Source organism: Argiope bruennichi, chromosome 1, assembly GCF_947563725.1.
Source record: "Argiope bruennichi chromosome 1, qqArgBrue1.1, whole genome shotgun sequence".
Taxonomy (NCBI): Eukaryota; Metazoa; Arthropoda; class Arachnida; order Araneae; family Araneidae; genus Argiope; species Argiope bruennichi.
The window spans coordinates 16,718,078-16,743,513 of NC_079151.1; the positions used below are offsets into that span (position 1 = coordinate 16,718,078).

Sequence of the window (25,436 nt, forward strand, 5' to 3'; positions counted from 1 at the left end):
GTAAAGTACGCGCTTTTAAAGCAAAAGGTCGGGGATTCGAATCCTAGCCAAATCGCATTAATTTAAAGTTGAACTTTAATTTGAATTTCTTATTATTCATTTGTTAATGTTCTAAAAACTTCTAGAACTTTTTATAACCTTCTTTATATTTCTAATTTATTCTGCAAAGGTATAAATTCTGAGTTCCACAAGCAGTGCAGTTTGTTCTTCGCCTGCATGTTACGAGTTGCTTAAAGCTAATAAACTTGATATAGTGTTACTCTGTGACTTGTTATTCTTCGCATCTTCATGACAATAGGATCACACTGACTAACTGTCAGCATGGGCTGAACTCCATTTCTAAATAAATAAAGCATTATATCCGCGTGTTGTCTATTCTAATCTTAATCCTTGTAGCTAAACTCCAAATCTATGTATTTCCATTTGGAAAATTATTCTAAATGACATAAAGGATCATTTTGTGTTATTTAAATCAATAAATGTAGAGTTGAATTTATACAGAATATAATAAATTCCTTAACTTATAAAATTCTTTTAATATTGTTTTATTATAGACATAAGACATTAACACAAATAGATGAATTTAATGTTCGGAATGATAAGAAGCCTATAAATAAATGCTATCATTTGAAACACAATGAATATCTTCATACAATGGGTATGGCAATACTAGAATTAAAATCATAGTAAATATGTTCTTCCTTCTTAACGCTTGTTAGAAATATTGCAAATCTCTCACTTTCTCTCTTTTATGCATCTTCGTATTTCAATGAAGGCAATAAATTATATGTTTATATAAAGTATTTCTTTCCTTTGACCACTTCATTCCAAAGTGTGATTCAGGCCTACATTATTAATATTCAGACAAAGTAAAAAATCTTAATCTACGTTAATCTAAATCTATAAGTAAGTTTATGAGATGTTGTATTCGTGTGCATCCAAATTCATTCAAAGTAGCAAAAGCATTAAAATTTTTAGTCAGAAATTTACAAATCATAATTTCATTGCGAAAAAGTGCATTAACTGGTGCAAAACCTGTCAGTTATTTCACCATGATTCACCAGTTCGTTTTTGTTTCGGATACTTGTTCAATAATGTCTCTAAGTGTTGAATAATAGTCTCTAAGCACTAAAATTCTGATCCGATAGCTGTGCCGATGATTAGAGTTGAAGGGTCTTATGTGCATGATGGATTTTCTGTCTTATTTAAACACTTTATACCTTGAGAATAATCTTGGTTTTTATAAACAGTTATCTTTAGATTTTTCGAAAAATTTCAAATATTTTTGTAGTGGAAATGCAGAAATACATTTTGAAGCATATTTTTTCTTAATCATATTTATCGTTGAAAATATCAACAGAGTTAAAATTTTTACCTTATTTATTCTCAGACGATAATATAGAATCAATTACTGGTTGTTTACTTGTTGTTTATGCAGGTCATGAAAATATTTCATAAAAGCGTGTAAAGTATTTCTACTATATTTGTTTTTTAAATGAAATATATCCAATTCTTTTTTCCAATATTTGCATCATGTCTGAAAATACATTAGCGTTCAAAGTTTAAGCAAGAAAGTAATTTCTCATCATATAACAAAGAAATTTCAGAAAACAATTCTTCTTGATCATTACAATGAAAAGCCAATTCTACAGAAAGATGAAGCTTATACAAATATCAGGACCATGGCATGACAGGTGGCTCGGGGGGCACCACAAAATACGCAAAATCAGTTCGCACCGTGCAGGAGAACATAAAAAGAAAGAGAAAAGTCACATTTCCAGATATTCTTTGCTAGTGAAAGTAATATGATACGTTCAAATTGAGTTAAAAAAACACTAAAACGTTTTACAAAAGGTAGAATCATTGGAAATTGGAAGAAGAGCGTAGTTTGAGGAATATTGCCGAAGAATTTAGAATTGACAAAAGTGTTGCACGCGCCTGGAAAGTATTTTAAAGCAAAAGTACAATTGTAAGAATGTCTCAAGGAAAAAAAACCACTAATAGCTGGCTTGATAAATTTCCTTTCTGGCAGAAGAAGATCGAAACCAGACAGCAAGAGACATTATTCAACACTTGCTTATGGTAAGCGCATAACAGGTGCGCAGTTTACTGCGCACCTGTTATGAACAATAACTACATGAAACTGGCCTGCTGCCCATCTTTCGGAATGTTGCTTATCATAGACAACAGATGATGCAGGGTACCGTTTACAGTGGTGTAACTAACACAAAGTTTGGACATCTCTTCTATGGAGTCAAGTCCTCTTTATCAATTAGAGCAGTTTTTATTTCCCAAATATTCTTGCCGCTGTTTAATACGGAGAGAGTTACGGACACTTTTTAATCCCACTAATATCAGAAGAGACCCTTGGGATGAATAGGAGAACGGAGGTCCATATTTTCGATAGAGATTCAGTGACCGGAGGTCGCTATTGCGATGAAGCTGTTCTTCCTCACTTGCATGTACACCAAGGCTCGAATTTATGGACAACCACGCAAGTCTCTTGCAGTTCAGAAGCTTCTGAAAAGTGAGGATATCCATCGAATAGACTGTCCAGATTTCTTCTGATTGAAATCTGATTAAACATGTTTGGAATACTTAAGGGAGACATCTGACGACATGATCATATCCTCCGAAAAGTCACCTGTCAACTTATATAGATGCTCATTGAGGAATGGATACTCTTTTATCCAGAATTGCTAGATAATATTGTTTTTAGTATGAATAGATGGTGCAGGGTGGACCTCCTGTTGTGACTTCCCAATTGCAATAAAGGAATTCATAATCCTTACTGAAAGGGAAACTCTACTTCTCAAACACTACCATCGTCAATAAAGCTTTTTCTATTCCGTATTGTATACATAATGTTCATTTTTTTCCAATTAAATTTTTATCGTTCGTTAAATACTACATTGTGCCTCTGTTGCATGAAAGTCATGTTTCTCAATTTACTTTTTGTGGAATTTGCAGCAAAATGAGAAAAGTGGTTAAGTTTTGCACATTAGTATATTAAAAATTTAATATTTACAGTTCACATAATAAATGCAATGGCTTTATAATCACAATCTTGCTTTCCAAAAAAAATGATACAAAAAAATTACTTAAGCGATTTAAAAAAATGTTAAGATAAATGAATGCTGATAAATTTTCTATGAAATATGAATAAACTAAAATAATTAAATTAAATTAAATTAGGCTAAAGTAAAATAAACTAAAATAAATAGCGTCTCATTTTTTACTACTAAACTTAGCTATAATTTAACTAATTGTAGAAAAACAAAAAACAAATGAATAAATAAATATAAAAAGAAAACAACTTTAAAAAAATAGTCATTTTAACATCTTTTTAAAAAGTCAAATAAAATAATTTTTTACAAAGACAAAAGCTAAGTATTTATTTAAAAAAGACGACTTCAAAGAATATACACACGCACGCACACACACACACACACACACACACACACACACAAAATTGAGTTTCAGTAGACAATAATTATCTCCCAGTACACTCTTCACATACGAAAACTGAAAAATGAAATATGTAAACAGCAAAAGCACGATAGGAAAATGAACAGCAGTTTTAAATTTCATCTTATCGTGCGTTGAATTTCAAAAGAAAAAGATATGCTTTTTTTGAATCATAGTACCCTTTGTAAATTTCCGTTGGTTTGGTTTGAACTGGTTAGTTTCAGTTCCGCAGAATTTTCCACTGGAACGATTGCGATAATCTCAAGGCCAATTGCTTCTGTTAATGTAATATGGAAAAATTAATATATCAAATGTAAAATTCAGACGAACAAAACAAGGAAGCATCACACCTTGACCTGGAGATTCAGACTTGTAAAACCTTTTATTTCTCTAAAAGAAAAAAAATCTCGTCAAAGCCTCGAAATTAAATATGAAAGTGAAATGTTTGTAATCAATAAATTGGAAGAAACTCAAATTTAAATAGATATTCAGCAAATTTTATTGAAGACTTTAAAATCCAATCGTGAGATTACAGTTTCTATTGGAAGAAAATTTATTTTCATTAAATTCGGAAAAGTAACATATAACAAAGCCAATAAAGTTAAAATTAAATACAAAGCTATTCAAATGATTGCACAGATTGAAAATGGTTATAACTTATTTGTAAATAACGATGGAGAGACAAAATTTGAACACAATATATAAAAAAGCGTAACATTTTGTTTCAGAATATAGTAATTGCTTCATGTGACTTGCCTAGGTCTTACGAGCTTATTCTATGTATTGTCTGTTTCATGTCAGACACTCAGGAGCATGTTCGTTATGATGTCTTGCTTGATAGACGTATACAAGTTCTGTATGTGGCTATCTAAATCTTCTGAATTTATATCTCGGGTCTTCATTTGATTAGGCTGTATCTAATACTATACTTTAATACCTCCTCTGTGTGCAACAGTGAAAGAATTTGAATACACATAGAGAATGTGAAAAGAATACCGCATCGATATTGTGCAGATGACCAAGAGAAATCTCATTGATTCAGTTATTATGTAGCCCTAATGAAATATTGTTTCCTTCTGCGTTATCTCAACTTGGATAGATTCCTTATAAGAATGCTATCTATTAAAATGACTCATATGAATGACTGTGAGAAAATTTCCCGATCTTGGTTCCTAAAACTCCAAATTTCGCTCACATGTGAATGTATATTGTGTACAAAATGTGTATGTGTGTATATAGCAGGTGTGTATAGTAGTGTATACAGTTCTTGAATATGTGTATATATACTTGCATTTTACAGAGTAAACCGTTTTACCTGGAGATACTAAATTTAGCGCAAAAATGCTTCTGGAGGCGGAAAATTGCTTCTTTTTGAAAGTTAGAATTTTAAATTAAAAATTAAGCAAGATTTTGCAGTTTTTTCTCAATAATTCCATAAATCGTAATTACACAAAGCTAATTCCTATACTATCTTAAAATTTCATAAATTTCTCTTTTTAATGCTATTAATTTATTTACTGAAAAATTTCCCCTCAATTTCGATTATTTAAAAAAAAATGTGTAAAATTTTTAACACTACATTTTATTGTTGTAATGAAATTCGACTTATTTGCTTTATTTCATCAAATATTTTATCAACTGATTTTCTTCAGCTATATGGAGCTAAAGATGAAAAATTATGTTTATTAAATGCTCAGTTTACTTGACACAGCGAAAAACAGCATGCAATGAAAAGATTGATTACCTGCTACGGTTAAGTTTTTAATGACACTATGATGCCACGATATTTGATACCATGCATAAGGTTCATGTACATAATAAACAAAACAAGTGTAAGAGTATTAAAATAAGACAACCTGGTTATCTATTGCAATTTATATCTAAAAATACTTCATTTAAGGCTATCAGGACTATCAATATATGCATTAGATATTTAATTTAGATAGACCGATAGACCGCAACCCTTATTCCCGACGAACCAGTTGCGACTAATGAGTAATAAAAAGCAGTGAGCAATCTTTAAATTAAACAGATCTTTTTATTATTGGCACTTTCAGACAGTAATTAAGGGCGGCAATTTATTTATTCCGAGATCTAATTCTAACAAAACATCACCATTGTAGATTAACAAGTGCTTGTTGAATTCGTCATAGGCCAAACGTCTTACCATTGATATGGTATGAACGCCTGGAGAGAAAGATGAAGATACACGATCGTCCTCGTCATTTGATCTTGATTTCAAATGGCGAAGTACTTAAAATAATTCTTATGTAATTACAAATCGGGATATTAAACTAAATAAGCTAAACTATAATGGACAGTTGGGACAAATACATTTTCAAGTAACTTCCTATCTGATTGGTATCACCTGAAAAACATGTATACATGAAGATGAAAACGAAATCATCAAAATATATATATATATATTTAAAATAAAGAAAGTTAGTCACGAAGTTAATCATATGTCAATAAGCCTTAGAACATAAACCTTTCATTTTCTATACAAAGCTGTGCAAATACTAATTTTTCCTCCTTTCTCCTACAAAAGCAACTTCCTCGTATTGATCCTACCAGACGAGAGTAGAGAGAATTTAGTGATTACCCGTGTCAACCACAGGTTGCAACGAGGAAAGTACCCATTCTTCGGTTGCTCGGTAGCAGTTTTTTTTTTATTCCCACGAGTGATCCCAAAAGACGCGTATGGCATTGTAATAATTATGCGCACTTGCAGTAACAACATGTAAACCGTTTTTCTTTTTGAACATTTTATTTCGAGAATAGAGGAAGGAATCCTTGAAATGAAAGAAGGAATACATCCAGGTGCACTTTCGTTTTAGAGTAAGTACGCAGTGTATTATAACTAAGTTTCTGAACTATTTCATTCGTTAATATTAAAATTTTCAATACAGGGTATGTTTTATGGGCAATTCTTCCATGCAAATTCATATGCGAAAATTTTGCATTTTTAATTGCAAAAATTTGCATAATTCAAAAATTTAGATAGAACTTGTAACATTTCATTCATTTGACCAAATTTATTGTTCAAATGAAATATTCAAATCGTTCAAATGAAATATTTAAATCAGTTCTGGTAGCGATATAAAAACAAACAAACAAGCAGTTAAACAAATTAAAAATTTGTTTATTTTTCTTTCCAGTTAGTGGAGGGATTTCGTAACAAGATTTTTCTCATTTATTAGTTCGACTTCAAGCTAAAAAATATTCATTGATTTCAAAACTCAAATCAATAATTTTTTTCTTAACCCTTTGAAAAACGAATTTATGTGATATCCTAATGTGATATTTTAGTTCACCTTATTATTAAAATTTTTTTGTTATTTTATTTCATGTAAGAAATACTGGGACACCTGAAATTCTTAGAAAAAATATCCCAGCAATTTTTGCCTTTTAAATTAATTGTTATTTTGACTTTGTTGCAAAATCAAACATTGCAATTTATTTGTATAACTTGATAAATGAATCAGGCATCTGATTGTATACAAAGTTGTTAAGGATTTCTTCTAGAACACTGAACAAGTTTTCCTATTTAAAATATTGAAATGTTATGTATGTATTACCATACATAACATGTGTATTACTGTTTTTCTGTGTCTTGTCTTTTATCTTCATTTAAAGTTCGTTAATTTTTTAATCCTTAAAAAAGAATAATGCCTCTTAAATACAGGTTAATCCGAAACTGATAATTTTAATCTTTTTTTAATGCAAATTCTGTGCATTATACGTTAAATAATATTTGAAGTTAACAAAATCTTAAAATATTAAAAAAGAATCTTAATAATAAAATATTATAATCATTATTTTTGAAATTAAATTATTAAAAAATTAAGAACTCTTAAACTAATAATTTAAAATAAATTATATTAAATCTTAAAATTATAAATGTTAATAATGGGCTTGCACTCTGGAGCCAGTCAAGGGGTCCTTTACAAAGAACCGCGTAATTTTGAAACTCTGGTCAGACGATTTTGACAAAACCACCCTTTTCAAATTTTTGTACCACGTCAGCGGAAGAATATTCGATTTCAGTGGACTTAAGATGCACCTGGCCCATGTTTACTGGGGAATCTTTGGTTGAGTCTGAATCTGTAGTGATTGAATTTTGAAGCGTTAGGAAATAAACGTTCATAGATGGCGCTAAACAACTAGGGCGAGTGTAATTCAAAGAGTGATGTCATTCGAGTGTTTGCTCTTGGAGGAGAAGGAGTTACTGAGCAGAGTAACTCGAACGAATCTGAAATAAATTTGTTAAGTTTTCTATTTGCCTAATTTTTTTCAAAGCACTCACGAACCAGCCACGACAGAATCCTTGAACTGAATCCTGTGCTCTGCCAGCAGATTACGGTAACTTCAAGATAATTTTATATTTTCATGGCCTTTAATGTTGGCTGTTGTCCATTACCGATATTTCGTTTGGGTATCGAATCATTAATCTTTTGACAGCTAACTGCTCTCATCACGTGAGTGGCGTGCGGTTGACAGTAGCAGTCGCTTCGACCTGAACTGATGGACGCATATATACTCCCATAGGTACACAGATGGCTTTTACTGGACGCATATATGTGCCATAGCAATCAAAGAGATAATAAAATTACAAATAGCCCGTCACATTCTTACTAGCGCGTGATGAGTTTTAAAATATTTTATTTCAAAAATCGTAAAGCGGGAACCGGCGTATAAATTTATATATGCTAAAAAAAGCAAAAGAAAGAAAGAGAAAAAAAGTGCCTTGAAATGGATAAAAAGAAAAGCGTTGACACTGGATATTTCCCTTATCTGGATTAAAACAATTAAAAGAAGATATCTCATTCGGTAACAAAATATTAACTCAACTATAATTTATTGAATATATCCCCCCCCCCATTTTTTATTTTTGTTTCAAACTAAGAATTGGTGATCTAACCACTATAGTACGAACAATTTTCAATGAGAATACTACAAGTGTTCTGTATTATATTTTCATGACCAACAACTTAGGACGATTGCATCAGTCAACTGACTAAAAAAAACAAAAACAAATTGAAGATTGGGTCAGTTTGAACTTGAAATCGATCTCTATGATGATGGGTCGATATCGGAGCGGTTACTACTCGTATTCTACCATTCAAGCACAAGGCGCTGGCGCCACGCCATTTATTACCAATCATTATTTGCCAACAACTCTCGTGTGAAAGTTACGAACTGCGTCATTTTTGTGTTTGAGAGTAAACAGAAGATATGCCGCATGCTGCTTGAGGTCAGGGGGCGAAGAGCGATGAATGACCCGACTACGACGGCAGGAGTAAGCAAACTATTTACGGATTACAAAGATTTCTTCTTTTTATTTTCAAAGATAAAATAAAGGGTCATGCCACCTCAAAAGCACTTGTTACAGATGCGCAGTTCATTTCAAGCCCCATGCTTTTATCATTCATTGTCCACGCTTGCCCTCTTAAAAGTTGAGCACCAATTCACAGCCAGAATTCTCTTCTGATAGCATTGCCATCTTCCTCCTGCAACTGTCCAATCGAGTGATAATGTAGTGCAAGTTAGTGAAACTGTATCTTAAAAACATGCAAAAAATTAGGCGGTTAACAAGTCTCCAATTTTCAAGCTGAGGCTATAAGATCTTTGAAACCACCGAAATATCTCATGAGGCTATTGCCTCTACTTTAATTTTCTGCGAAGACTTCGTTATTTTTTGGTAAGTTGTTTATGAAGACTTGTTGTTTTATTTACAAGTTACTACTGTTGAAATGCGCACGAGGTTATATGATTTTTCCAATCTAGAAAATTTTTATCTATATTGCGAGAGTCAGAATTTTTGCCTTCGTCAATTTTTCTTCTGTTGATTTGTTTTGCTTATGATGTTAGATTTATCTTTTGTAAGTATTATCTTTTTATTCATATTATTGGAACCAATTTATTCTCAGATGTCACGTACGCAACAATTAAATCTTAAACCCATTATTCATTTTGTTGAAGGGGGAGACGTAGAGAGCGTGTGCAATTTCGGGAGACTAAAATATCGTGTGAATTGATTGCGTTCTTTTTGTTTATTTTACTATTTATAGGCTCAAGAATCAAAAGTATAAAAGAAAAGGGAAAAAAGGAAAGAAAAGAAAAGGGAAAAAAGGAAAGGGAAAAAAGGAAAGAAAAGAAAAGAAAAAGAAAAGGAAGTTAAAAGTGCAAAGACTTGTCTAAATCAGTACCAAAAAATCAAAAACAGTGGTTTTTAAAATGTAAAAAATCAACATTTAGATTGACAATAATCTCATTAATCAGTAAAGGAGGGAGGGGGTATATTTGAAAATTTTGTGAAAGAACTAGGCGTTTTATGAATTAAAAGATAAGCATTCTACCAAAATATGGAAAGCAGATATAGTATCCTATAGTGAATACTGCGTATGGGTAAAATTAAGTTTCCATTTGCCTAAAATGAATGAAGTTAACATGTTCAGAATCTATTAATGATAATTTAACATAGCTCTAGAAAATACCAGAGCATTGTCTCTTTCTACTCTGAATTCAAAATTGTTAGTCAATATTTCAAACTCTCAGCAATTGATGGCTAAAATCCTGACTTTGCACTCCTTGAAAGTTCATCGACCTTTTAGTAGTTGCAATCTTAATACAATCGATTGAGCAATATTTGTAAGCTTGCTAACAGCTACCGATTCTGAATAACTTTATAGTAAATTTAGTATCACGTCCGAAATTATTTATTTCATAATCTTATTATATTTACATTACAATACAGTTTGTAAGCTTAAATTGAAAATAATATTTTCAGAGCTAAATACAGCGAATAAAAATAACTACCTATATATGCTTGTCTATAAACTAGAATAGTTATCCGATGCTCAACCTTAAAATTCGTCTGATTCTACGGGTCACTGTTTTATTAGCATATGGAATATAAAAATAGTTTCGTATATTCATCAAAATCTGTGGAAGCCAATATTGCATGTTTTCATGGGCGTTTCCTGGATATAAGTAGGTGACTCAATGATCTGGAAATGCAGGAAAGGTTTTCAACCATTTTGAATATAATTCAAATCATGTTACTATATTCTAAGACTTCATAAATAACGAAATTTATTCAGTTAAATATTATATCCTTTATGAATTTTTCTTTACACCTTCTCATAGTGCTGAAGTGATATTTTAAAAAATATCCATGAAATGTTCTGGAGTGTTATATGAAAATGTTGCTACAACTGCTTTCTGGGAATAATGCGTTTCGCCGTTCTAGTAATGACGTAAATTTTGAATACTTATGAAAAAATTACAACGAGTCGTCCACGCGTCCGATCGTCTGATCTCGTCCACCCCACAGGACGTGCCTCCAACAGGATGTGTGTCTCGCACGGCCATTTCCTGGCCGTTTCTGTTTATATCTTTTTTCTATTTCGAGAGCCGAAGATCAACTGAGACAAAAATAATGATCTTTCGATGGCTAATCTTTTTTCCAGGAACCTCAGCAAAACAGAAACTTTCGTTCGGGGCAAGCCACGTATGTGAGCACGTGCAGTTTATTCATGTTTCCCGACTTTTCTGTGAAATCAGAGGAATAGCGAAATCGTACGGTCAGGTTTCTAAATTTAATGGAATATTTTTTTAAATCGATCTTATATGAGATTACTGAAATTACATTTTGGAAACTAATTTTCCCACTTTCTCCCATCATTTGCAAATTTATGGTGTATAATAAATCTTTTCGCTAATAATTCCTAATAAATCATTGGATTTTTGTATAACTTTTAATTCTGATAGGTTCAACCAAATGTTATATTTTCTTCTTGTTTGTATATTCAGGTAAAAAGGCTCTATACTTTTCAATTTTTATTTTATTACAATAATTTCCCAAAGATTGTTAGGAGATTATTCTAATGTTTTTGCATTTGTTAATAATAAAATTTTACACACTGTCCCTTAAGTTTTCACAAAGTTTTCTTACAATAACAAATACTATCAATAATTTCCAGGATAAGTCCATTAATTCTTAAATTCTAAAAATTATATCGGTAATTTCTTTCTTCCATATTTTTATTTTCATCTAATAAATGAATTATCTTATTACAACAAATAAATTGTTTATTTATTTTTCCATCGGGGAAAATTAAACTTTTTTTCATTTAATAAGAACCAGTGGAACTGCTTTTTACTTTTAAGTAAGAAAGGACAATAATTTTTTATCTTGCTCCTTAATCACTCTTAAAATTTTTGTATTCGGAAAAGTGAAGCTAAAAAGGCGTAGTTTGGTTTAAAAGTAAGGACGATTTCATTGCATATGCTTGAATTTTTTCTTGCCTTATCCAGCAATCAGTCGCCTGCAGACACTTAATTTCGGAAATGTCAGAAGGCGCTAATAATTTCTTCTATTTGAAAATTTCAGAATTTGTGTTAAATTAAGTATAAATCTTGGTTATTCCAAACTGGAAATGATCAAGTAGATTCAACAAACCTCCGAGGATGAAGCCATTTGCATCATTCAACTGCTTCAAAGATGATCACACGTCAGTTGAGATTAAAGCACACTCTGGACACCAGATCGTCATTGACCAAGTGAGGTGTTTTTAATCCAGAATCATGAGAACTTGTAGACGAGGTGAATATCAGCACTGGATCTGTTCATTGCATTTTGATGGAGGATTTGGGCTTCAGAAAGATCACAGCAAAGGTGCCAATAATTGAGCAGATAATTTCTTTTCCGAACATAGCATACCTGTTCTTCATCAGAACTATCTACATTCTGGACATGATTGCATGTGATTTTTTATTTTTTCCATGCAGGGACAATTTTTTTTTTCCTGAAAGGGATAAAATTTCATTCATAAATGCCATAATACTAAATGCAATGGATCAGCTGTGAGCCATCTGGAAATCAGCTGCCCAGTGCTGCTTCGGACAGTGGCAGAACTTTTGGAAAAGATGTATGCTGTTATTACTAATAAAAAAGTTAGAAAAATGAACCTAGTGCATCTTTTGTACCATGCAAATTACCTGCCATTGTATACACCGCTGTTACTCATTATTTTCCTTAAATAGTAATTCTTCTGGTTATATTTATTCACTATATTTACATTAAATGTGTCATTTTCATTTCTTCATGTGGATTTTCTAATTCATTCTTATATTAATGTTTTTTCTTTCGTTAAAAATTGCTTTTTTCTATCATACTTTTGAATTTTTATGGCCTTTAAAGTTTGCTGTGCATTCTGATCTTTTTCATTTATATGCCGATTTTCTATTGTCAAACTAAAACTGCAGTAATGCTTTTTATAGAAGTTATAGGTGATATTATAATATATAGATTAAAGATACAGTTGATATTCTCTGGAGATTTTGCAAGATATGTATAAATTTAGCTGATATTTTGTCTGCATGAGAAACCGATATAGAGGAATTTTCGTTGTCTATTAGGAATTTATCGGCTGTCTGATTTTTGCTCTGGACTTTTTATCGCTGACAATTCTTCTCCTTCAGATTATTAATAGGTTATAAATGGCTGCTACTAAATTCATCTTTCATGTGTATCAATGTTAATCAATGCTTGAGAATAAGGGTTTTTAAAACCTGTTTGAAAGACTTATTGTAAAAAAATTCTATTAATTGTAGCCGCGGACAAAGAATTAATATTGATTAAATCGTTCGAAATAACTAAGAAAATTTTGCATTAGCTTACAAATAAACCCATCAACAAATAGTAATATAAATGATTCTGCTGATAAATTACTTATTTCATTTTTATTGTATTTATTCTAAATAAGAAATATGAGAATTGAATCTTTAAAAAAGTCCATATTTAGTGCTTGGTTCGTACAGTTTTTATTAAAATGAATTGAAAAAAAATTATATTCCGTATCATGTATTCTTAATTGACATTTTAATGGTACAAAAGGCAGTTCAGTTTCGCAGCCTTTTAAAAAACGTTATGCTCTTGTATTTGCTTTTTTTTTTTCCTTATCACTAACAACGTGTATTAAAACATAAGATTATTATCAGGATATATGAAAATACAGGGTGAGTACAAATGATGGACCCGATTTTAAAAAATTATATTTTTGAAACTACTGCACATATTACGATAAGTGATACATAAAATTAAAGAGAATATACCAATTTTTTTTTTCATTTACAAATGTCTGATGTGTGATCCTCTTGTTACACAACATACGTCCAATCTGTAATCCAGTTCATTACAAACCTTTTGTTAGCATTTTGTTTTGCCTATTATATTTGACATAACTCCACAAAAAGAAATCATTGAGGCAAGACAATGTTTATGTACCACCAATACCGAAAACACTACCAGGACTTAAATAACACATTTGTGAAGCATTCAGAATCATTGACAGGGTGATGTTACAAAATGTTTGGAACGAACTGTGTTACAATTTATACGTATTCCGTGTAATAAAAGGGTCGCACATTGAACCTTTGCAACTGAAAAAAACACTTGGTATATTTCTCTTTAAATTCATGTATCATTTATTGTAATATGTGCAGAAGTTTCGAAAATATAATTTTTTAAAATCGGGTCCATCATTTGTACCCACCCTGCATATTTTCATAATCATCTTCTATTTCTTGTATGATTTTTCTTTAAAGTTAAATAGTTGCTGCTGCTTTTAATAAGTCACGTTTCCAGCTACGCAAATAAATGCAGAGGCCAAAAGCTTTATTTAGCATTAAGCGAATTTCTCGAATTTGTGAGTCACATACTTCAATGTAATACTGAAATGGTAGATTTTACCTTATTCAGCAGATTGAACTAAGATAGGAACGGCATTAAGATAGATATTGTTTTGAAATGCCAACGATCATTTCAAAAATGTAAGACATCGAACTTTCAATATCTGTTTTGTCAAAGTCAAGTCATTTTTTTAACCATCTGTCTAATTTTTTAATAATTTTTCACATCCAAATGATTATAAATTGTCTTGGTAGAGTATACTTTGTAGAATAATCGTCTTTTTTCTTTTTTTCAAAAGATTTTTTTAAAAAAAGTAAGGGGAAGTTAGGGTCTTGTGTCCTAACTTTATTAATAGCAAGGGAATTAGCATTTGATTAAAAGAGGTCCCCAAAAGTATATTTCTTTCCCAGATATTTTAATCCCATTCTTTTATTTTTACTACTTTCTACATCTTAATGCATCATACATTAAGTTGTCAAATCGAAACAATTTTTTAAAAAATTTTTTAATTAAAATACCTTATTTAATACTTTATCTTATACCTTAATTAAATACCTTAAAAATATTCTATATAATTATTTTGGTGCCACACACACAAAATAAAAACGATGTTCTATTGTTTTGATTTGAAAAAGATTTTGAGCCTGTGAATGTTAAATTTTAGAAGTTTTGTAAAAGTACTTAGACATTTTTCGTTACTGTTTTCTCCTCCAATCACTATTTGTTTTATTCCATGAAATTATCATAAAAACACCCCGCTCATTTTGAACTTTTGTGTCATTTTAAAATTCTTTTGAATTCTACTGATCCAACTACGGATAGTATTGTGTTAAATCTTTATAGTAGTATATAAAGATAATAGAATCTTTATTGCTTGATTTTAAGAAATTATTATGAGTCATTTTTCAAATGGCATTGCTTATATACGTGCAAAATTTTTACCCATTGTCAATCATTTATGTTGAAGTTGAATTTGCAATAAATAACTAAAACATCTGAATTCCATTTGAATGTTTAATCAGAATTCTATTTTCAATCAGATACGAAACAAACGCAAGACTTCATTTCATAGATTAACAAAACTTTGACATTCTTAATGCTGTTTAAAGATCCTTTCTGATAAATTTAATTTCTATAGATGAAAGATGTAGTTTTTGTGTCGCTAAATAAATTGTTACTATTATATAGATTTCACGTTTTCTGTAAGAATTGTACGTAAATATTTAATTTCTGAGTAAAATTGATACAAGTATGCATCAGAAAGAATGAATGAGCATTCACTACTTACATTCAATTCTACAAAAAATTTCTACTTCATTTGTTTGTTGTATTTGTTATAGTTTTTTTAAGTATAAGCTTAAAAAATTCTAGAAGAAATTATAGAATTTAATATGAAATTAAATATTAACTAGAATTTAATGTTTTTCGATTGCAGTCGTGAAAGGATGAAATGATATGTGCAGTTGATTCATACAGAGATACTGGGACTGATTTGTATTTAAAATAGATTATGAATTTTTTATTCATGCCGTTTTGGGAAGGTCGTCGGAGAATAATTGGAACTATTATCGCGGCATATCGTGCGATAAAGCACGTCTACCTTTTGTTATCTTCGGTAATGTAATGTAATATTAGATTGTACTGACGTAATAACGTGTGACTATGCGATCGGAGTCGTAAGTCAGGTTCTTTCTCTTGCTTAAGATTTGGCTGTACTGTCAAAGCTTCCCTTTATTGTTTGTTCTGCGCTAACGGAATACCGTAAGTTATTTGCTTCGTATTATGTTCACTGACTCCGATTTCTTTGCAAGAATTGCAGATTCTCGGCTTGTTTCATTTTTGTAAAGATGACATTTTTAACTGGTTTTTCATTCACTTCTTGATATCCTAGAATTTTGATTTCTTAGAGGTTTTTTTTTTCTTCTTTTTTTTTTTTTTTTTTGTGTGTGTGTGTGTGTGTGTGTGTCTGTGTTTCTGGTGGCAACAAAATATTTGTTATATTTTTAGAAGTTAATTATCAATTAATCGCATTTTTTTTTTTTTTTTTTGGTTTCGATTCCACATGAGAAGGGTCATCTAGTAATGAATTTGCGGAAACCTGATTCCATGATAATTTAAAATGTCGAAGATAATGAAACTGAATTTAAGGATTTCCGCTGATTCCAAGAGAATCCTGCGCTTAAACATCATAACTATATTGAATTTAAATACAAACATTTTACATGAAGTGAAAACAAAATGTAAAAGTACAAAGCGCTGAAAACAACACAATAAAAGAATTAAATCTCATAGAATATCAAAAGAAAAAAAAATTCTCAAACATTCATTAAAATTGAAATATATTATGATTTTGATTGGAATACCAATTTACCTAAAATATTTTCATTAACGCCTTCCACTCTGACTATTTTTGCTGTTTCATCTAGAACAGCTGATAAAAAAAATCGCTACATTTTAATTTAATAATAAAAGCATTCATTTTAAGGGTTTTTTTTTATTTTTATTTTTATTATCGTATTTCTATACTTATAAGACTTGAATGGAATGCGTTTGAATTTGATGAACGTACTGGAATGTGAATGGAATGATTTCCATGTTGCTATAATTATTGTACTGCTACTGCATTTCTAATAATTGTCTTATTATTGTGAACCCAAAATTGTTTTCAGCATTTACTTTCGTATTTCTTTACTTTTCCGTAGAATAATTTGTTCTTAATATTCTTTACATAACGCTTTTCAAATTATAACAGCATTAATGTTGAAAGGTAAGATTCGCAAAAGAGGAATCACATAGTACGACATAATGTAATAGCACATTACATATCCTTGTAATTGTGTTTTTAAAAAGTTGCTAACCATTAATATAGTTTGTTACATAAAAAATTTACGAGCACAAGTAATTTAAAAAGTACAAAACAAAACAAACAAACAAAAAACAGTTGGTAGCCGTGAATGTCAATTCTTATGAGTAAGTGCTCAAATTTTTAAGATTAAAAGTTAACAAATGTGAGAAATACATTTATAATATCCCAATTTTATTTATCATCAGTATCAATATGACTAAAGCTCTTAATAAGTGCTAAATATTTCTCAAATCGATTAATTCTTCATATTTTTAAAAAAAAATTTCTAATGTAGCTTACCAGTAGCATTGGATTACAGATATCTTTGCATATAACTACATGGTTAACCAAAGTGCACTGAAACTATTCTCTAATCATTTATCATCTTTGGTCAAAATCATACACAAACTTTTTAATAAAAACTATGAGAAATAAAAATATTGATTTCGTTTTCAATCGATTTTACCAAGATCTCTATCGTTAAGCTGAATATCAAGTGAGCACTATTTTGAAATTGGGGTCCGTTTTCAGACTTAGTTGAAATCACAGAAATTACTACATTTTTACAAAATTAATTATTCTATAGCATGCCACATAAGAATTTATGATTGCATAAATGACTCATAATATTTAAGCATCTTTAAGTACCAGAAAAATGCTTTAAAAAATGTCTCTCTTTCCGAAAAGAAGAATCCGGAGCAAAAAATGCTTTACTGGCATCTTACGTAGCTGTATTTTATCTAGATATTATAAAGATTTTTCTCTGATATCGTGTTCGTGGTTAATATGAACTTCCGTTCTGATGCTGATGTTTGCATTCGTCACGTTCTGTGATCAGTGGAACTATTTATAGCGCGGTTCACAATAATTTTGTAATTTTATTTGTTCGCTTTCATTAATAAATCTAATTTTGAAAAATCGATTAATCGTTCTTGTAAAGCGTATTTTTGTGGTTTATTTTGTTCATCTGGAAAGGAATTTAAATCAAAAGATTTATAATTTAGTAAATAATAATTAGAAAAGTAAACATTTACAATGTTACGGATTAAATTTACTCAGTTACCTGCGTAACTTTTTAAACTTTAAAACAATTTAATGCTGATTCTCTTAGCATGGGATATTCTGAAGACCTTTTGTAATTTTTAAACCTTGAAATAATTTTTAAATACTTAGTACTGTTTTTTTTAACATAGAACTTATTATAATATCTTATGCACGTTTATTGGAGGTAAATTTAAATTTCATAATAATAATAAAAATTTTCCAAAAAGATATTTATAAAAAATTGTTAACATTCAAAATTATTCAATAAAATATTTCACGATAATCAAATTGATATTATTAAAAAGAAAGGGGATTATTTTTGTTTTAAAAGGGTGTAAAAGTTATTTTTATGTCATCATAGTTTTGGAAGTTATAGGAGAATAAACACCAAAATCTAAAATTTCAATTAAAATTCTAATTGAGATTTTTAACAAAAAAAAAAAAAAAATTGCTCTGATGTGAAAAATATGTTTGAACGAAATCTGGTAACTGGTCAAATGTTCTGGCCTACAGACAGACGATAGACACATAGACACACATTCTCTTTCTTACCATTAGAGCTATGTCACGAAGTTCAATTCGAAAAACCCATACTGCTAAATGATAATTGGTTCTTATCTGTAGATTCCTATTTCATTTCCAATAATCATAAGCAGGGCTCTTTTCCTCAAAATTTGCAGCAATTCTTTGTATCCCTTCATCTCAATATATTCCTTGACTTGTAATCTAGCCATTGTTAGGTAATCGAAGATGATTGCCAATATATCGATCTTCATATTCTTCAAGCATCGACCATTCATTTTCATAGTTCCTTTCATTTTATAATTCTTTGAGACTGATTTTGATTTACTCCTATTAGGCTCGGAGTAGATTAGCAATCGACATGTCACGGCTCATCGCTTGTCTTGTTCTCTTGGCTGCGTGCGCATTAGTCCAGGCTGGCACCAACTTGCCTCATCATCTTCATTCACAGGCCGATCTGGAGGACAGTATGGTCATGGACGATCCTCACAGCCATGATGGCCACGACATGCACAAGGATCACAAAATGGGCAATATGACGCATGACATGTCACATGATATGATGATGATGGTAAGTTGGTCTCTTTTAAGCAAGCCATATTTCTGTAATGCTGCCAGATGCTTTAGTGTTTTCTAATTGTTTGCCAAGTTTTCAGGATGATTTAATGAAATAGCGAGAAGGAAACTCATTTGAAATAAGCAGTCCAAAACTGAAATAATGGTTGCTTCAAACATGTTGACCCGAAGAGTATACATATTTTGAATAAAAATTGTATGAGCAACTAATATAACGCATTTAAGTTTCTTAACTCTAAGGCATTAATTGCTTAGTTCGTTTGAATTTTTAATGAAATCGAAGTTTGTATAATAACAACATGACAGTACTCAAGATATATTTACAAAATTGAATTTAAAATACCTAAACCATGGAAGATAGAGATATTAGATTTCTATTGCCTTACTGACATTTAGAAAAATGTATGACTAATTTAAATGAATTAATGTTACTTAATAATTGATTCAAAACTTACAAACACTTGCTTTTAATGGTAGGTAGAGATTAAAATTCACAGTTCTAAATAGCTGTTTTAGTAATTGCTCTGTAAATACATATCTAACATATTTTCAGTGTTTAATGGATCAATTGTTAAAAATTAACGATGGATATTGAACGATTGATTAAAGTTTAACTAATCAATTTTTTATCAAAAAATATTAATTATTAAAATTAAAAATTATTAAAAATCATTAAAATTAAAAATTATTAATAATCTATGAAAAAATGACATGTCGTTCATTTTTTCATAGACTATTAATAATTTTGTGATTGATGATGACTGTGACAGATTTTTACATTTTAATTAAAAATAACGTTACTGATGATAGATTGGGTTAAAATTCTGTCGAGTATAAATGTTAAATACATTCTTGTTTTTTCCGATACAATATTTACATCACTTACTTTTAACAGCAGCAAATCAACTATGTTGTAACTTTAAACTTTATTATAAATATTTCTTATGTTATAAGTGCTTCAAATCTTCCTCACAAATACTTGAGTATAAGAAAGGTTTTAATTTAAGTTTTGAAAAAATAATTAAATAACTAATTTTTCATTCATTAAAAACACAAATATTTGCACTTGAACAACACTAGGTAAATCAGCTAGTATAATAAAAAATCTTGATAAATATATAAACAATGGCCACTTTTTAATATGACATGTTCTTTATCTATTCCAACAGATGTATTTCCATTTTGGAGTGGATCAGTACGTTCTCTTTAAGGAATGGAAAATTACAACAGCAGGCGGTAAGGAACACAAATTATAAGCATATGATTCTCTATTGCAAAGCATAACTTTGTGTCATTTATTATGTAAAACTGAACCACCATCAATCTGCTGCACAACAGACTAATCTCAATATAATTGTAATTCATTTTCCGTCAGTTGGTTACCAAGAATTAAGAATTTATCGCTAAGCTCGCGTGGAGTTTGCAGACTGCTAAAGTGCTCGTTAAACAACTGCCATTTTGAATAACAGCAGATTTTGTAATTTTTGATTTCATTTTGTAGAATTGCAATTGAAATTTTATATATTATATTATATTATAATTATATAATAATTAATTATATTTTATATATTATAATTATATATTTTTTATATTTATCAAGTTATTGTTTAAAAAATATGATATCGTGTCTTAATGCGCGTCAATCAAATCACCCCAGCTGCCGAAGAATTAATTTCGCCGAATTGTCACATTAGAATCCCCCCCCCCTTCAAATATTTGCGAAAAGAGCTACAGCTGGAAAAGTACACATATGAAAACTGGTTAACTGTTGCATAAGCGCAACAATTTTTAAAAAAACCCGAAAAAGTAAAAAAAAGCGTTATTACTTTTTCGTATGTAAAGTATTGCAATCGACAAAAAATACTGCCTTTCGGTCGGAGTACAAACGAACACGACAATTTCAAACCATAAAGGGTCCAGATGAATGAAATTAGGTATTACAGTTTTATAATATAAAATGTAGATAAAATATTGAATTTTAAAGGAAATGCGTTTAAGAATTGACCGTCTGTCGATCTGTACTTTCGCACACATGTAAACGCAATAACTGAAAATACAAAAAAAAAAAAAAAAAAAAAAATTGTGTTTGATCTTAATACTAAAAACATAGTTCTATGTCAAATTTTGATTCCGACTCGTCGAGAAAAAGTTGTCCAAAATGCATACTCAACTTTCTTCACTATTCTACGAAGCACAAAACGCCCATGCACTTGAATCAGACCACTAGTGAGGTTAAAGGCCTTGTCCAAATTCTATATTTTTTATGCGCTGGTCAAAGGAGGATAGGTCTTTTATTAGAGAGTATGCCAGAAAGTTTTGACGAGTACAGTAATAATGTTTAATAAGATAGCATCGGGACTTGCCCTATACTTTGACATCAAAGACTAATATCTATAATCGAATTGCTAATTATTAAACAAAAACTATTTATTTTAAGACATTTAATTGCAAAATAGATAAATTTTCTTTTAGAATACATTATTCGTACAACATAAACAATCGAGGAATTCGGATTTTTTTGAATTAGCGTAAATTAAAGATACTGCCTTATCTTCACACAGCATTAATAATTACTGACATAATTTCAAGAATGTTGTATGCTATACTTATAAACAAAAATTTATCCTCAGAGAAAAGATTTTCGATTTGTTTCCTTTTTTTCTCAAGGTTGAAATTCCTTTAACATTAAATAGAAATATTAATCAGCCAGCTTAAAATAGTTTTCTTTTTGATGGGGCTAATTTGCATTCAAATGATAGTAGCCAAATAAGCAATGCCCATTTCATTTAGGTATGCAATAAGGCGTCTTGAAGGAGTAAAAAAAGGACTCCCATCACAATTTGCAATTAACAAATGCGCAATGACGCTGTCAGATGAGATATATTCATTCCTAGAATCCTCCACTTCACAATGAAAACATACGAAAAAAAGAGTTTATTTGCAAACATTTTTTTACATGCGTGTATGTTTATTAACGAAAATATTTTATGATTTTTTTTTTATTATTTCAATAATCGAAATTTTAATGCAGTAACAATTCCGTAATCATTTTTGCCACAAAAGTTAATACACAAATATAAGGATCAGAAATATTTTCAATATATATATAATTATTGAAAGGATTTCCACTTTTGACTTCTGATAAATATTTATTCTACTGATATATATTTGTTACAAAATAAATCTGATGCTCTAGAACAGGTGTGGGGAACCTTTATGGATCAACGTGCCAATTTTTCTAAAGAAATGTCTGATGAGGTATAGACGTTCTGCCAAATAATTTTGACTTGTGATTGTTGGGAAAATAATAGAATTAAATACTAACAACTCAAAACTCTTTCTTTACTACGAAAGGATACATTTTGCACTGTATAGTACTAAATGTTTTAGTTATGTATAATTCAAATTAAAGTAACATTAATGTGACTTCTGTTGTTGCAGATTAGATGACAAATATCTTATATTAGGATTGTAAGGTGTTACTTTTAGTAGAATGCATGCTGAATTGGGAGTGATCTGCCAAACAGTTTCTAAGCGAGTCTTTAATGTTATTCATCTCTGTAAATAATGACTCGCAGGCAAAAGTAGATGAAAATAGGGTTAAAATAGTATGAGTCAGCTTCTTCAAACAGTTAAATGTGTCTGGAATCGAATTCCATGTTTCCAAAACTTCGTTACTGTCATTTTTACTTATATTACTTGCTAATCTTTTGTTTCAATCTATTCAAACTTTTCTCCTCTTTCAATAATGTTTTAATCTATATTGAACTAGATTGGAAATCAATCAGTTGCATTTCAAATTCTTCAATTTCCAACCCATCGAATTGGGACAAATTCAGTTTATCAAATGAAATCATATCGGGGTACATAATAAACTTCCTATAATTCTTTGAACTGAGAAAATCTCGTTGAAAATTCCTTGATTGAAGAATCAATTACGGAAATAAACTCTTCAATAACTTTTTCTTCGTCTGGTTTGTTTCTCATATACATCTAAATTTTATATATAATATTGATATTTTTTTCAAGTTTGGGAAGTGATATTTTTGATATTTTTTTTCAAGTTTGTAGTTTCTTGTAATAATATCGTTTCTGAAAACACGCAGTTTAATGACAAAAGTACGAATGTGATCCATCATGGTGAAATTTTTTTTTTATTTGTGCCTTGAAGTTTTACGTTCAATTCATTGAAATGGTGACATATTATCTGTAAAAAACATCCATTTTGAAAGCCACATAATATCCAACAACTGTAGGTATTGCTCAATTTCCCCCTCATTTTGCAGAAACAGTCTGATTTCTTTCAAGCAGTCAACAAACCTTTGTAGTACGTTCTCGTGGCTTATTATACATTAGTAAGCCATTATACACCGAGTTAACTTTACCCAACAAAACATCAGACTCGTTTATTTAAAGCCTGCGACAGTATAAGGTTGACTATTTTTGTGATTAACACCATTACATTATCAAAAGGTGTTAAACCACTCTTGCACACAAGGCTTGTTAGTGAATAATGCAGGGAAATTCCAGAATTAAAATAAACAAATAAAACCTTTTTTTTTTTTTTTTTTTTTGCCCTCCATATTTGGAGCACCGTCAATTGTTACTGAAACAATTCTTTTCAAATCAATTTGTTTCTCAGCGCGCGATTTTTGAACATCCTTACAAATATCTGTACCCTTTGTAATTGTTAGCAACGATTGTTATTGCAATTAATTCTTCCTTAATGACGTTTCCTACAAAATTTCGAACTAAAATAGCTAAACGTGCAGATTTAGTGACGCCAGTACTTTCGTCACTGCATAGCGATATAAAAGGAGCGGAGTTAATGTCATCTGTTACATTTCCGGCCAGTTTTAAGATTCTTTCTTTTATTGTGTTTCTTGATAGAAGAATATCTTTCATGCGCTGAATTATCTTACCTTTATCATCAAAATTCTTAAAAAGTGAGGACGCGCATGCTAACCAAGCTTCCTTCAAAAACTCGCCCTCTTGAGAAGGCTTACTATGTCGATCAATAACATTTGCAGCCAGGTAACTTGCCGCGCTCATATGGCAATTTTTGCTAACATTTAATCATAGACGTCGATTGCTTATTTCTGTCTTTTATTGCACTTGCAGGGAATAGGAATATGCACTCCACGCACCGCGACCGATCACGCGCGTTTGTTCGAATTATTTCATAGTGAACTTTGTTATTTTGAACTAAAAGGCAAACCGTTTTGATCGGTGACGTGCCCAAAATATTGTGTCATCAATGGCACGCGTGCCACTGGTTCGCCATCCCTGATCTAGAACAAAAATTAGGAAATATGAAAACGATATTACGAATACAAGTTGATAAGCAAAGATATTTTAAACTGATTACGTATCAATTGAAAGATGAGTTAAAAGTTAGACAAAATCGAATGCGCAACATCTCCGCAGTTTATTAAGAGTATTGCTTTCACAATTGCATCTAATTCGCCAATAATAACTTCAAGCGACTTCATACCTTATACGGTTCAATTAATTTTTTCATCCTTCCTATTAGAGATCTGTAGGGGAATTATAAATTAGGTTTTTTTTTTATGATCTGTTATGGAAATTTTATCTATCCAGCTCTCTTCATTTTATAGTTATTATGCTAACATTCAAACAGCCGGATAGACAGACTTCCTCTGAATACAATTTGCTCAAAATTTGATAGAAATTTATAAATTTGGTGCAATGACCGTACACCAAATTTAAACCGTCCAGCTCAAAGCGTTATTGAGTTATTTTTGTCATAGGCAGACAAACAAATGGGCAGACAGACGTAATGCCAAAAATGTGTTTTTCGAACTCGAGGAAGTCTAAAACGTGGAGATTCATCAAAATCTCGAGTTCGAGTTTTTTGACGATTTTAATACTTTCTCTGTACTTCGTATACAAGAGAGTAAAAAAAGCAAGCTATTCAAACTAACATCACTGTGTAAGTGAATTTCTCAATTTTAAAATGATATAAAAATCATATGCTTCTGGTTGCAAATAAAGTTTGGTATCTGATAAAAAAAAAATGAGGATATACAGAACGTACGATTTATTTTAATAATAATACAGTAGAAAACTACTTATTTTTTTAAAGTATTTGTTTTTAATGGCAAATCGAAAATATAGTGTGATGCTATAGTCTTCAAGTTCATTACAACATATAGATACGTCCAAAAAAAGTTACTATGAGTAAAGTCACTCTAAAATTAGTATAATATATGAGTATAGATTAAAAAATTATACTGAACCCGTTCTCATTTAAATGTGTTAATA

The 25,436-nt window shown here is 30.3% G+C and overlaps 1 protein-coding gene across 5 annotated transcripts in view; it reads left to right on the forward strand.

Moving 5' to 3' along the window:
- Positions 1 to 25,436, forward strand: part of LOC129982997 (high affinity copper uptake protein 1-like) — a 61,652-nt gene that overhangs the window by 30,770 nt on the left and 5,446 nt on the right. Inside the window, exons 1-3 of one of the 5 annotated variants that reach the window (XM_056093074.1) lie at positions 6,097 to 6,306; positions 18,913 to 19,146; positions 20,321 to 20,387. In XM_056093074.1, the coding sequence (XP_055949049.1) occupies positions 18,937 to 19,146; positions 20,321 to 20,387 (277 nt within the window). In that variant the 5' untranslated portion in view covers positions 6,097 to 6,306; positions 18,913 to 18,936. Of the gene's footprint in view, positions 1 to 6,096; positions 6,307 to 7,715; positions 7,831 to 8,871; positions 9,170 to 15,796; positions 15,926 to 18,912; positions 19,147 to 20,320; positions 20,388 to 25,436 lie in introns of those variants that run through there. The other 4 variants (XM_056093075.1, XM_056093073.1, XM_056093072.1 and 1 more) reach the window with 4 other exon arrangements.